Source organism: Gorilla gorilla, chromosome 18 (genome assembly GCF_029281585.2).
Source record: "Gorilla gorilla gorilla isolate KB3781 chromosome 18, NHGRI_mGorGor1-v2.1_pri, whole genome shotgun sequence".
NCBI classification, from domain to species: domain Eukaryota; kingdom Metazoa; phylum Chordata; class Mammalia; order Primates; family Hominidae; genus Gorilla; species Gorilla gorilla.
The window spans coordinates 7,993,911-8,008,611 of NC_073242.2; the positions used below are offsets into that span (position 1 = coordinate 7,993,911).

Sequence of the window (14,701 nt, forward strand, 5' to 3'; positions counted from 1 at the left end):
TAGAGCAGGAACTGGAAGGCTGGGAAGGAGGTAGGTGCTGAGGGCGCACAGGTGACAGGAACTGAGATGGAAGATTCCAGGAGGAGCATCCCAAGGTCCAGGTCCTCAGCCCACTACTGCCCGCTGTGGCTTTGGAGAGTGGTGGGCAAAGGCCCTTCTCCCCCCAGCCGCATTCTGGGGTATTGTGCCCAGATTACTGAGCTGCTAGGTTCAAACCTGCCCCAGGGACAGGGTGGTTGCCAACAAGAGCTCTGGGGCCAGGAGACCGCCACCCCGTGGGAGGGGCAGGGGCACTATGGGAGGGAGCCTCACCCTGGCACGGGTGCTGTGGAAGCAGGAGCGGCTGCATCCTGTACGTGACAGGACTCAGCTGGAGCCCACTGGCTGGCTGCCTGCCAACCTTACCCAGCCCGGCCCTTCTGGGCTGTTAAAGGCTGCTGCCTCCCCATCTCCAGTACCCACAGCCCTGCAACTGGCAGGAGGAGCAACCTGCCTTCTGGAATCTGGACACATGCAAACGAGAAATGCAGAAAAGACATTTATTACCAAGCTATAAATTAGAGGCGGCAGGGTGGGCGGGGGGAGCCGAGCAGTCACGTATGGGGCATCTGCCCTTTTTCTCTGTCCTCCTGGGCCTGGATTTTGAGTTCCTCATCCAGGCGCTCCTTTGCGCGGACCACCTAGTGGGTCACGGATAATCAGGCCGGGAGGCCAAGCCTCCGCCCCATACCCCTTGCCCACATGCGATGGCCTATTCCCATCAGCCCAGGTCCATTTTTTGAAGGGCAGTGGGTGGATACCAATGCTTCCTTCAGTGGCACCCCAGGTCGGGGTGGCCTGGGGAGACAGAGCTGGGCTGCAGGGGCCCAGCGCATGCTGTGACCTCTGTGAGCTGACAGCTATTTCTAGCACCCCACCCACTGGGGCTCCTGCTCCTTCAAAGTCCCAGCTGCTGGGAGGGAGGGCTCTATCTGGGGTGACACAGCCTGAGTGGCTGGACCCCGCAAAGCTGAAGCAGTCAGAGGGGTGGCAGTTCAGGGGGCCTCCCTGAGGCTGGGGCACCATGGGAAAGCCTGGCACAGTTTTCTGTGTGCCAAGCCCTTAGCTGGCCAGCTCCCCCAACTAGGAATTGAGCCCCAGGTGAGAAGAACGGGTCCCATGACTTCCTTCCTCCCAGAATCAAAGACCACTCACCTTTGACTGCAGGTAGAAGGAGCCACCCACGGATTTGTCATTCACCTTGAATAAGTGTTCATAGTTCTGCAGAGGACAGGGGACGGGTGAGAGGGCTGCAGACTGCAGGCGAGAGATGTCGGGCAGGCTATGTGGGGCCACGTGAGAGAGACAACAGGACTCCTCTCCACCCTGTGTGCCACACTCAGCTGTTGTGGCCACTGACAGGCAGAGATGGGGACGGGTACCCTGGAGGGCAACTGAGCTGCTACCGGAAGGCACTCTTTGTCTCTAGACTGTCCTGCCTCAGGCCTAAAACTTCATGAGCAACAGTGGCTCCCGAAAGTTGGAGTCCGAGCTGGGTACAGCTGCAGCCTCCACATCGGACCTCCCTGGCCAGGCCTCCCTTCACTCTTCCCACCCTGGCAGCCTCTCCCTCTCAAACTTCGGGGTGGCCCAGTGGCCTCACCTTCTGGACCTCCTCAGGGCTCAGCTTGGACACGTTGAGAATCTGCTGTGCCTCCTGGAGGCTGAGGCCGGAGAGGTTGGAAGCGGCTGCAGACCGGTGTCCAGCGCGTCCTCGGGCATCAGCTGCGGCCCGGCTGGCTGTGTGGACATGTGGGTGATGGCTCAGTCCTCAGCAGCCCACACTTCACCCTGGGCCTTCCGAGTTGGTGGCTCACTCCTGCCACCAGCACAGGATGAGACACAGGGACAGGTGGCTAGGAGCTGCCTCTTCTCCAGGAGTGGTTTCTTTTTTAGGGGGTAGAGGCTGGTAAAGTGAGGACAGACGTGCCTCACTGGAGGGTAAGGGCAGGATCTGACCGCTAAACCTGGCTCCTGGTCCCCAACCTAGACCATGAGATGACCCTGTCCCCCAACCCCCATATCCCAGGGGAACAGCAAATTGGGGAGCTTTAGGCTACGATGGAGACTGTATAGTGGGGCTGCGGGCATGAGAGGGCTGTGCAGGGGCCCAGCTGCCCACCTGTCACCTAGCCCACCAAAGCCACTGCCTTGGGTGACCTCTCCTCTTTCAGTGACCCCAGAACCTAGAATCAGGAGCTGCTAAACTTTTCCTAAAGGCTCAGAGGGTAGCTATTTTAGGCTTTGCGGGCTAATGAGCCTGCACTGGAACCACTCAACTCTGCCTTGAAAGCAGCCTGTCGGCTGGGCACAGTGGCTCACGCCTGTAATCCCAGCACTTTGGGAGGCCAAGGAGGGCAGATCACGAGGTCAAGAGATCGAGACCATCCTGGCCAACATGATGAAACCCTGTAAAATACAAAATTACTAAAAATACAAAAATTAGCCGGGCGTGGTGGCACATGCCTGTAGTCCCACCTACTCAGGAGGCTGAGGCAGAAGAATTGCTTGAACCCGGGAGGCAGAGGTTGCAGTGAGCCGAGATCGCGCTATTGCACTCCAGCCTGGGCAACAAGAGCGAAAACTCCGTCTCAAAAAAAAAAAGATTTATTTACAAAACCAGGGCCGGGCGCTGTGGCTCACACCTATAATCCCAGCACTTTGAGGCAGGCGGATCACCTGAGGTCAGGCGTTCCAGACCAGCCTGGCCAACATGGCGAAACCCCGTCTCTACTAAAAATACAAAAATTAGCCTGGTATGCTGTCAGGTGCTTGTATTCCCTACTCAGGAGGCTGAGGCAGGAGAATCACTTGAACCAGGAGGCAGAGGTTGCAGTGAGCCAATATTGCCCCACTGCATTCCAGCCTGGGCGACAGAGCGAGACTCCATCTCCAAAAAAAAAAAAAAACAAAAGTTTACAAAACCAGGTATCCAGATGGGCCAGTGTGCCAGCTCCTGCCCTGGATGCTCTTGCTAACCAGGTACCACTGAAGAATGCCCCGGTCTGGCATCACCCCCCACCATGGGAAGTGCCTCAGGCCACGCACACTTCAGAACCGGCAGGCCTGAGGTGCCCCATGGCTACGGGGAAAATCTGACCTGGAGAGGAACTCCCAGCCCACAGGGGAGACGGACCCATGCTTACCTGCAAACTCCTGCCGCAAGGCCCGTGCAAAGGCCCTGCCCACCACCTGCACGCCCATCACAATGATCTGGGCCAGGTACTTGGCCTGTGGGCAAAGCAGGCACCCAGTTAGCAGGCCGCTCCCTGTGGGCCCACAGAGATGGGCCCTGGTAACGGCTGCCGAGGGGCAAGGCTCCCGGAGACCCGAGGTCACGAAGCACAGAGCTGCAGCCCCAGGCCAACCCCTCCAAAGCACCCTGAATGAAAGCTTCCATGGTGGGTGGCTTAGTTCCTCATTGGACAGGCAGGCAGGCAGGCGGGTGAACTTGACGGAGCTCCCAGACGCAGACTGGCCCCCCCGCATCCTTCAGGAAAGGCGTAGAGGAGCAAGGCAAAGTGGCTGCAGCCACCAGCTTCAGGAAGAAACACTGTGGTCTGGGAGCCAGAACACAGGGACAGCCCTGGACCTGGCAGTAACTCACTCTCGACCCTGGGGCCGACCATCGCTCTTCCTGAGTTTTTGAGATCATCAGGCCCAACCTTTACTTTACCAATGGGGAAACAGATCTGTCCTAATTCTCCCAAGTCCGAAGACTTTAAGTCCATTCCATTCAATAAAACAAACTTACTATGCAAACCTGTTTCCATCTTCAAGGAGCTAAAAGCCCTCTAGGAGGGTATTTAAACACACTATGGACCAAATCATGAGGGAGAGTCAGGCTCGTTCATTTGTGCAGCCATTGGTTCACCCATTCATTCAACCATCTGCTGAGAGTCTACTCTGCTCAGCACTTGAGCACAAAGCTACACAGAACCTGGTCCCTGCCCCGAGTCAGAGCACACTGCTGGCCTGGCAGGGAACCTCGCTGTCACACACCAGGCTGAACATGCCAGAAGGCTGCACGTGTGATTCCATGCCCCGCAGAGGCCCTGGGGACTCAGTAAGATGTGACCGGAAGCAACAGAGTCGAGAGGGAAAACTCAAGACTGAGATGGGATTCGGGGAGAGGAGGGGGTTCAGTGTGAGAGGAGGGAGTTCTGTGAGAGGAGGGGGTTGTGTGAGAGGAGGGGGTTGTGTGAGAGGAGGGGGTTGTGTGTGAGAGGAGGGGGTTGTGTGAGAGGAGGGGGTTCAGTGTGAGAGGAGGGGGTTCAGTGTGAGAGGAGGGGGTTCTGTGAGAGGAGGGGGTTCAGTGTGAGAGGAGGGGGTACTTGTGTGAGAGGAGGGGGTTGTGTGAGAGGAGGGGGTTGTGTGAGAGGAGGGGGTTCAGTGTGAGAGGAGGGGGTTCAGTGTGAGAGGAGGGGGTTCAGTGTGAGAGGAGGGGGTTCTGTGAGAGGAGGGGGTTCAGTGTGAGACGAGGGGGTTCTGTGAGAGGAGGGGGTTCAGTGTGAGACGAGGGGGTTCAGTGTGAGAGGAGGGGGTTGTGTGAGAGGAGGGGGTTGTGTGAGAGGAGGGGGTTGTGTGAGAGGAGGGGGTTGTGTGAGAGGAGGGGGTTGTGTGAGAGGAGGGGGTTCAGTGTGAGAGGAGGGGGTTGTGTGAGAGGAGGGGGTTGTGTGAGAGGAGGGGGTTCTGTGTGAGAGGAGGGGGTTGTGTGAGAGGAGGGGGTTCTGTGTGAGAGGAGGGGGTTGTGTGAGAGGAGGGGGTTGTGTGAGAGGAGGGGGTTCTGTGAGAGGAGGGGGTTCTGTGTGAGAGGAGGGGGTTGTGTGAGAGGAGGGGGTTGTGTGAGAGGAGGGGGTTCTGTGTGAGAGGAGGGGGGTTCTGTGTGAGAGGAGGGGGTTGTGTGAGAGGAGGGGGTTCTGTGTGAGAGGAGGGGGTTGTGTGAGAGGAGGGGGTTGTGTGAGAGGAGGGGGTTCTGTGTGAGAGGAGGGGGTTCAGTGTGAGAGGAGGGGGTTGTGTGAGAGGAGGGGGTTGTGTGAGAGGAGGGGGTTGTGTGAGAGGAGGGGGTTGTGTGTGAGAGGAGGGGATTGTGTGAGAGGAGGGGGTTCAGTGTGAGAGGAGGGGGTTGTGTGAGAGGAGGGGGTTGTGTGAGAGGAGGGGGTTGTGTGAGAGGAGGGGGTTGTGTGAGAGGAGGGGGTTGTGTGAGAGGAGGGGGTTGTGTGAGAGGAGGGGGTTGTGTGTGAGAGGAGGGGGTTGTGTGTGAGAGGAGGGGGTTCTGTGTGAGAGGAGGGGGTTGTGTGAGAGGAGGGGGTTGTGTGAGAGGAGGGGGTTGTGTGAGAGGAGGGGGTTGTGTGAGAGGAGGGGGTTGTGTGTGAGAGGAGGGGGTTGTGTGAGAGGAGGGGGTTCAGTGTGAGAGGAGGGGGTTGTGTGAGAGGAGGGGGTTCTGTGTGAGAGGAGGGGGTTGTGTGAGAGGAGGGGGTTGTGTGAGAGGAGGGGGTTGTGTGAGAGGAGGGGGTTGTGTGTGAGAGGAGGGGGTTGTGTGAGAGGAGGGGGTTCAGTGTGAGAGGAGGGGGTTGTGTGAGAGGAGGGGGTTCTGTGTGAGAGGAGGGGGTTGTGTGAGAGGAGGGGGTTGTGTGAGAGGAGGGGGTTCTGTGTGAGAGGAGGGGGTTGTGTGAGAGGAGGGGGTTGTGTGAGAGGAGGGGGTTGTGTGAGAGGAGGGGGTTGTGTGAGAGGAGGGGGTTGTGTGAGAGGAGGGGGTTCTGTGTGAGAGGAGGGGGTTGTGTGAGAGGAGGGGGTTCAGTGTGAGAGGAGGAGGTTGTGTGAGAGGAGGGGGTTCTGTGTGAGAGGAGGGGGGTTCTGTGTGAGAGGACGGGGTTGTGTGAGAGGAGGGGGTTCAGTGTGAGAGGAGGGGGTTGTGTGAGAGGAGGGGGTTGTGTGAGAGGAGGGGGTTGTGTGTGAGAGGAGGGGGTTGTGTGAGAGGAGGGGGTTGTGTGTGAGAGGAGGGGGTTGTGTGAGAGGAGGGGGTTCAGTGTGAGAGGAGGGGGTTGTGTGAGAGGAGGGGGTTGTGTGAGAGGAGGGGGTTGTGTGTGAGAGGAGGGGGTTGTGTGAGAGGAGGGGGTTCAGTGTGAGAGGAGGGGGTTCAGTGTGAGAGGAGGGGGTTCAGTGTGAGAGGAGGGGGTTGTGTGAGAGGAGGGGGTTGTGTGAGAGGAGGGGGTTCTGTGTGAGAGGAGGGGGTTGTGTGAGAGGAGGGGGTTGTGTGAGAGGAGGGGGTTCTGTGTGAGAGGAGGGGGTTGTGTGAGAGGAGGGGGTTGTGTGAGAGGAGGGGGTTGTGTGAGAGGAGGGGGTTCAGTGTGAGAGGAGGAGGTTGTGTGAGAGGAGGGGGTTCTGTGTGAGAGGAGGGGGGTTCTGTGTGAGAGGACGGGGTTGTGTGAGAGGAGGGGGTTCAGTGTGAGAGGAGGGGGTTGTGTGAGAGGAGGGGGTTGTGTGAGAGGAGGGGGTTGTGTGTGAGAGGAGGGGGTTGTGTGAGAGGAGGGGGTTGTGTGTGAGAGGAGGGGGTTGTGTGAGAGGAGGGGGTTCAGTGTGAGAGGAGGGGGTTGTGTGAGAGGAGGGGGTTGTGTGAGAGGAGGGGGTTGTGTGTGAGAGGAGGGGGTTGTGTGAGAGGAGGGGGTTCAGTGTGAGAGGAGGGGGTTCAGTGTGAGAGGAGGGGGTTCAGTGTGAGAGGAGGGGGTTCAGTGTGAGAGGAGGGGGTTCTGTGAGAGGAGGGGGTTCTGTGTGAGAGGAGGGGGTTCAGTGTGAGAGGAGGGGGTTCAGTGTGAGAGGAGGGGGTTGTGTGAGAGGAGGGGGTTGTGTGAGAGGAGGGGGTTCTGTGTGAGAGGAGGGGGTTGTGTGAGAGGAGGGGGTTCAGTGTGAGAGGAGGGGGTTCTGTGAGAGGAGGGGGTTCCTCCTGGGCTGGGCTTTGCAGGGTAGGAAGAATCATGACAGAAATACTAGGGCTTTCTAGGCAGAGGGACTGGGTTGAGCCAAAACTGGCAGGAGAGAAGGCAGAAGGGAGTTCCTGCGAGCAGCCAATAGCCTAGGCTGGCCTGGGAAAGACTGGGAATCTGGTGGATGACATGGAAAGATGCACAGATCTTTGTGAAACAAAGCGATTATATATAGACAGCACATACAAAGGATCTTGTGACTGCAAAGCCATAGACGCAGGGGGGTGGCGCGGGCTGGAGGCAGCTCGGCATAGGTTGAAAGCTCATGTGGCACAGCCGAGTGACTTTCCCTTTCTTCCTAGTGCTTTTCTGTAGATTTGCCTTCGGTCAACAAGTATCAACTGAGTCCACACACCAGGCACGGTGCCAAACACGTTCAATTCATTGTGCCGTTTAATTCTGACAACTCGGGGGTGGGGGATTGCTGACTGGCCCGAGGACATAACAGCAGGTGCCTCGGAGGCAGATCGGAAACCCAAGGCTGGCGCTATCTGTCACAACAGTCACTACGCAGGGTCCCGGGGTCTGAAGGGAGGGCACCTGGGCAAGCTGACAAGTATCAAGAACCCAACCCCGAGGCCAGAGGGGCTTGCTCCAGATTCCAGTGGATTCGACTCCAGAGGTGGCCTTGTTCAGCCTCCGAGGACATGCTCTTTCCTTAACAGGCGGGATGTGATTATGGGCCATTAGGGGAATGAACAAACACAAGTGGGTTAAGATTTCAAAAGTAGGTGGAAACTTCATAACTTCTGGATTTCACAGCAGAAAGAGCCCAGAAAAGACCCTCCTGTGATCACAGCGAGGGGCACGGCTGTGGCTGTACTGCAGATGAGGGAGGGTCAGGGATGCACCTGATGACACCTGCGGTCTCACCTGACTTCGCCTCCTTCCTAAAGCCCCTCCCGAGTGGAACAGGAGGCTCAGGGATGGGATGCTGGTGCTGTCTGAAGGACAGAGGTGAAAGTCAGAGGGTCCCCTCGGCCTGAAACACGGCTCAGGTCTCAGACTACCCCTCACAACAACAGCCTTCGGTCCCTCTGCTGCCATCATACAGCCTTGCAATCACTTGTTTACTTTTCTGCCAAGGCCAATGACTGTTGCAAAATAATGAACGGTAAGAGCTGAGGTCATAACTGGGGAGCTTCCCCGACCATCCCCTGCACACTTCAAACCAAAGCGGCGTGGTGGCCTGTGGCTTCAGCTGCCTAGAGCTGCAGGGCAGAGGGGGGCTGGCCTGCAAAGTTTCAGCAGACTGGATGGCCCATTGAGGCCAGCAAGGTTCCTATAGGAGGCATCTCTGAGAAGACGCTGTGTAGTGTAATGGTTACACCTGCAGGCTTTGGGATCACCTGTGTGCAAAAATCCCAGCTATCTGACATAGACACGTTCTCAACTCCTTTGAGCCCCAGTTTGCTTACCTGTAAAATGTGGCCACCAATAAAGCTGAGATAATGCCTGTCAAGTGCCTGGCACACAGCCTAATGGTACAGTAGGTGCTCAATAAACATTGGTTTTCATTCATTACTACTGTTTCACAAAATCTGACAATGACCAGGCACTATGAAGTAACAAAGCTTCTTTCAAAATAGCAGCTCATTTGATACAGGCCCTTTGCTTCCTCAGGGGTGAAGGCTGCAAAACACCATACTACATTCCCTCAGGGAGCTAGGAAGCAGCAAGGAAGCAGAACGAGAACCACGTTGACCTGGGACCAGAACCCTAGCTTTGTTTCTCAATAGCTGTGTGACCCTGGACAAATTACTCAACCTCTCTGTATCTTTTTTTGTTTTGTTTTGGGTCTTTTATTTTCTATTTGTTTATTTTTTTGAGACTGACTCTCGCGCTGTCACCCAGGCTAGACTGCAGTGGCTCAATCTCGGCTCATTGCAACCTCCACCTCACCAGTTCAAACGATCCTCCTGCCTCACCCTCCCAAGTAACTGGGATTACAGGTGAACACAACCAAGCCTAGCTAATTTTGTATTTTTAATAGAGACGAGGTTTCACCATGTTGGTCAGGCTGGTCTCAAACTCCTGACCTCAGGTGATCCACCCGCCTCGGCCTCCCAAAGTGCTGGGATTACAGCCATGAGACACCACGCCTGGCCTTTTTTTTGGAAGCAGAGTCTAACTCTGTCGTCCAGGCTGGAGTGCAGTGGTGCAATCATGGCTCACTTGCAGCCTCAGCCTCCCAGCCTCAAAAGATTCTCCTGCTTAAGCCTCCCGAGTAGCTGGAGCTACTTGTACTCAGCCTCCGAGGACCTGCTCTTTCCTTAACAGGCGGGATGTGATATGGGCCATTAGGGGAATGAACAAACACAAGTGGGTTAGGATTTCACAAGTAGGTGGAAATTTCATAACTTCTGGAGGCTGAGCACACGCCACAACATTTGGCTAAATGTACTTTTCTGGAGAGATGGGGTTTCGCCATGTTGCCCAGGCTGGTCTTGAACTCCTAGGTTCGCATGAACTGCCCTCCTCCGCTTCCCAAAGTGCTAGGATTACAGGTGTGAGCTACTGTGCCCAGCCTACCTCAGTTTTCTTAACTGCAAGATGGAGAGAATAACACCCTCCTCACAAGAGGACAATAAGGCCCTCAGGAGGCAATGCCCATTAACACCACATGGACAAACAGCGGCAGGTCCAGAACCAGGCGGTGCAGTCAAGCCCCTCATCCACCTATCCAGTACCCCAACATCCCCTGAGCTTCTGCCATGGGTCAGGCTGAGTTCAGAGCTCATTCATAGGGAGCAGAGCTCTGCCAGCTGTGGCTACCATGGGTGACCAAAACAACCACTGCCTGAGGCCCCTCCCAGAGGCTCCAAACATCCCATAGTCCACTGACTGACACTTGGGCCTGAGGGTCCCAGGTGAGAGGACCCAGCTGACTTGGCATCCAACTTCAGGCCACGCGGCTGTCAGAGAGCAGCAGTCAGAAGCACAGGATCCAATCCTGGCATGCGTGGGGGCAGCATGTGCACTTCCTTGTTGGGCAGCAACCTGGCCCAAGGCAGGACCAGATCCCAGCAGCTGGGACCACAGTGCTGTGGGAGGCACTCAGCAATGGGGCTTACACTGACTTGTGTCTTTGAGATTCGCGTGCAATGCGCCTTTGAGGCCAAACCCCAGGCTCTGGGTAGATAAGCAGACAGCCCGAGACTCACTCTCAAGGACACTCTGATCACCCAGGGCCCCTGAGAATAGATACGGGCATCACAACTAGACAAAGGTCAGGACCTTTGTCCTAGAGAAAGGTCTAGAGAAACTAGAGAAAGGTCAGGACCACAACTGTAGCACGTGCCACGACATCCGGGACCTGGCCAGTGGCTGGCGAAGCAAGTGCCCCTGGTGCATCTGAATGAATATGGCTGTTGCAGCTTTGCCCAACCTGCTGTCTCATGAACTCCATGTCCCCAGGCAGGGTTTCCAAGCGCCTCCTAACCCTTCTGCGGGAGGGTTCTGGCCATCTCCCAGTAAACACACAATTCTCCACCGCCGCCTGCAGATTTGGTCCACTCCCCAGCTTGGCATTCACAGCGCCTGGTCTGGCCTCAACTTCTCACCCTCACCTCTCTCCACGATGCAGCCACACCCTCTGCTCCTAGAGCCGCTGTAATACTTCTGTACTCCTCAGGGCCTTTGCCGTTCTGAGTTCCTCCACCTTGAACATCCTCCCTTCTACCCTGATCCTGTCAAAACCCAACATCCCTCAGGACCTAATATCATTCCCCATCCCCCGGGTGAAACCCTTTCCAGGCTCTCCCATGTATACCTTCCGACAGCACTTTCTTTTTTTTTGGAGATGGAGTCTTGCTCTGTCGCCCAGGCTGGAGTGCAGTAGTGCGATCTCGGCTCACTGCAACCTCTGCCTCCCGCGTTCAAGCAATTCTTCTGCCTCAGCCTCCTGAGTAGCTGGGACTACAGGCACACGCTGCCATGCCCGGCTAATTTTTTGTATTTTTAGTACAGACAGGGTTTCACCGTGTTGCCCAGGCTGGTCTTGAACCCCTGAGCTCAAGCAATCCACCCAAAGTGCTGGGATTACAGGCGTGAGCCACCGCACCCAACCTAGCACTTTCTTTTTTTTTTTTTTTTGAGACGGAGTCTCGCTCTGTCACCCAGGCTGGAGTGCAGTGGCGCGACCTTTGGCTCACTGCAAGCTCGGCCTCCCGGGTTCAAGCCATTCTCCTGCCTCAGCCTCCTGAGTAGCTGGGACTACAGGTGCCTGCCACCACACCCGGCTAATTTTTTGTATTTTTAGTAGAGAAGGGGTTTCACCATGTTAGCCAGGATGGTCTTGATCTCCTGACCTCGTGATCCACCCGCCTAAGACTCCCAAAGGGCTGGGATTACAGGTGTGGGGCTGGGATTACAGGTGTGAGCCACCGTGCCTGGCCAGCACTTTCTTTTCCTGTTAATATACTGTCATGCTGGGTGCGGTGGCTCACGCCTATAATCCCAGCACTTTGGGAGTCCGAGGCAGGAGGACTGCTTGGGCCCAGAAGTTTGAGACCAGCCTGGCAACATGGCGAAACCGCATCTCTACAAAAAATACAAAAAATTAGCTGGGCATAGTGGAGCATGCCTGTTGTCCCAACTACCCGGGAGGCTGAGGCTACTGGGGAGGATGAAATGGGAGGATCACCTAAGCCCCAGGAGGTTGAGGCTGCAATGAGCTGTGATCGTACCACTGTACTCCAGCCTAGGAGACCCAACCGGGGAAACACAGCAAGACCCCATCTCTACATAAAATTTAAAAATTAGCCAGGTGTGCTGGCACTCACCTGTAGGCCCAACTACTTGGGGGTCTAAGGTAGGAGGATGGCTTGAGCCTAGGAGTTCAAGGCTGCAGTGAGCTAGGATCGCTCCACTGCATCCTAGCCTGGGCGACAGACAGACATCCTATCTCAAAAAACAAACCAAAAAAACCCCATGAGTTTTGGGACAGAGCTGGACTCAAAAGACGTCTCTGACACCATGGGATGCATGACTATGGTGGAGTCAAAACTGTCTGGGGCTCAGGTTCCTTATCTGTAAAATAAGGACAATGACAGCAGGACTTCATAAACACTAAATGAGAGACTCTACATAAAGCCTTAGCTCAGGGGCTGGCACCTGTAAGCCGTTAGCTGTCACATTATCCTTATTACCATGTTAGTTAAGAAGTGGCTCCCCGAACCAGCTGCAACAGAGTCACTTGGGGAACTTACCTGTGCAGAACCTCCAGGGATACAGCTCAAGAACCTGAACTTTTTTTTTTTTTCCCTCTTTTTCTTTTTGAGAGAGTTTTGCTCTGTCGCCCAGACTGGAGTACAGTGGCACAATCTTGGTTCACTGCGGCCTCTGCCTCCTGGGTTCAAGCGATACTCGCGCCTCAACCTCCCAAGCAGCTGGGATTACAGGTGTGCGCCACCATGCCTGGCTAATATATGTATATGTGTGTGTGTGTATATATATATAAAATACATCATATATAAAAAATATATAACATAATAATATATCGTATACATAAATGTATATGGTATATATAACACATATATGTAATCTTTTTTTTGAGACGCAGTCTCACCCTGTCGCCCAGGCTAGAGTGCAATGGCGGATCTCGGCTCACTGCAACCTCTGTCTCGCGGGTTCAAGCGTTTATCCTGCCTCAGTCTCCCGGGTAGCTTGGACTACAGGCGTGCACCACCCCACCCGGCTAATTTTTTAAATTTTTTGGTGGAGACCGGGTTTCATCATGTTGGCCAGGCTGGTCTCGAACTCCTGACCTCGTGATCCGCCGCCTCGGCCTCCCAGAGTGCTGGGATTACAGGCGTGAGCCACCGCGCCCAGCCAAACCTGCACTTTTAAAGCTTCCCTAGGTGACCTGACAGTGTGGCGCAGGTCTGTTGACTGGCTCTACGTGCCAACGATATCACACAAACGCTCCGTGCTCGGTGTCTCGGGGCCTAGTTCAAGTCCCAGGTCAGCCACTTCCCTGGAAAGGCCAGCTTTCCACTGGGGATAACAACAGGGCAGCAACATCGACTCTGCAGCGCTGTAAGGTTCCAGGGCAGGGGAGGTGCTCACCGGCCAGACTCATGCTCCACCGCTGCCCACGGCTGCTCGCTCACACGCGGGCTAGGCACAGCGCGACCACGTTTGCCCGGCGTCTTCCAGGCAGACGGTTTTCCCTGGCCCTGAGACCGCCGCTGCCGCCACTGCCGGCCTCGATTCCCCCGGGTGCAACGCCCCCAGACCATGCTTCCTGCCGGGCACGCAGGGGGCGCACGGCGCCCGCCGCCCAGCCCGGAGCTCGCCGCCCGGCCCCCGGCCCCCGGCCCGACTCGGCTTCCCCTCCCCGGTAGCGCCCGACTCGGGGCTCACCATGGCAGCCGCTCTGCCTCCGGGGCTCAAACTCCGACTTCCTGGCCCCGCGGCCGGGGATCAAGCGTGGTCGGCGGGTCAGAGGTCAAGGAAAGCCGCAGAGAGCGCGTGCGCGATACGGCGCTGGGCATGCGCATTGCCTCAGTCTAGGGGCGGGGCACCGGCAGCGTCTTAGCGGCTCGGGGCGGGGTCGGAGGCGGGGTTTGACTGAGCCTGCGTCGGGCTCTGGATAACTGGGGGCGGGCTTGGGAGGGCGAGGGGCGTTACCAGGAATCTCAATTGCCCGCGTGCTTACCCCGGTGAGCTGGAGCAGCTAAGCACATCGGTCAGACGTGGGGCGATTTCTGCCCTTGATTTTGCCAAAATATTTGGGAATGCAACATTATATGAAATCAATGAACATAATATGGAGTAGGATGCTAAATTCTCAAAAATACTTTAGAAAATAGAAAACTTCAAAATAGGTTTCATCCACATTCCTCCTGCCTGGGAAGCTCGTTCCCTTCTTCAAATCTTTGCTTAAATGTCACCTCAATGAGGCCCACCTGGACCCCTAAAAACGCCGTGACTTGCCCTCCATGAATGAAAAAAGTAACAGCTTTATTGAGATATAATCCATACACTGTAGATTTCATGATTTTCAAGTGCACAGTCCAATGCCTTTTATTCACAGAGCTGTGCCACTGTCACCACTATTAGTTCCAGAACGTTTTCATCACCCATTAGTCACTCCCCAGTCCCCTCCCCCAGCCCCTGTCAACCACTCATTTTTCTCTCTATGGATTCACAGGTTCCGGACATTTCATAGAAATGGAATCATACAAGTCAGGCGTGGTGGCTCATGCCTGCAATCTCAAAACTTTGGGAGGCCGAGGTGGATCGCTTGAGGTCAGGAACTCAAGGCCAGGCTGGGCAACATGGTGAAACCCCATCTCTACAAATACAAAAATTAGCCGGGTGTGGTGGCAGGTGCCTGTAATCCCAGCTATTTGGGAGGCTGAGTGGTGGATCTCTTGAGCCCGGGAGGTACAGGCTGCAGTGAGCTGTGATCACTGCACTCCAGCCTGGGCGACAGAGTCAGGCCCTGCCTCAAAAAAAAAAAAAAAAAGGTAAAAATGAAAAATGAAAAAAAAGAAGAAATTGAATCATACAATGTGCAGCCTTTTGTGACTGGCTTATCCTCCCTTCTTGTCTCTATTTTTTTTTTCCAAGACTCTGATCACCCTCTACCATACCACATAATTTACTTATTTATTTTATTTATTATTTTGAGACAGGGTCTCACCCTGTCACCCAGGCTGGAGTGCAGTGGC

The 14,701-nt window shown here is 55.6% G+C and overlaps 1 protein-coding gene across 2 annotated transcripts; it reads right to left on the reverse strand.

Moving 5' to 3' along the window:
- Window positions 1-525: 525 nt before the first annotated feature.
- PAM16 (presequence translocase associated motor 16) lies at window positions 526-13,536 on the reverse strand. Of its 2 annotated transcripts, none has more exons than XM_055365177.2 (5): window positions 13,389-13,536; window positions 3,186-3,270; window positions 1,643-1,779; window positions 1,195-1,260; window positions 526-680 (listed from the first exon to the last, which is right to left on the reverse strand). In XM_055365177.2, the coding sequence occupies exons 1-5, from the start codon at window positions 13,389-13,391 to the stop codon at window positions 594-596; spliced, it is 378 nt and encodes a 125-aa protein (XP_055221152.1). In that variant the 5' UTR covers window positions 13,392-13,536; the 3' UTR covers window positions 526-593. The 2 variants fall into 2 exon arrangements, with proteins under 2 accessions (XP_055221152.1, XP_055221153.1); XM_055365178.2 differs by lacking the exon at window positions 13,389-13,536 and adding an exon at window positions 13,092-13,313.
- Between the last annotated feature and the right edge of the window lie 1,165 nt (window positions 13,537-14,701).

Coding starts and splice junctions, on each gene's coding strand:
- PAM16 (XM_055365177.2), bottom strand. Junction 1,780..3,185: donor CTTGCGGCAGGAGTTTGCAG/GTAAGCATGGGT, acceptor ATGTCCACACAG/CCAGCCGGGCCGCAGCTGAT. Junction 1,261..1,642: donor GCCCTGAGGAGGTCCAGAAG/GTGAGGCCACTG, acceptor TGTCCTCTGCAG/AACTATGAACACTTATTCAA.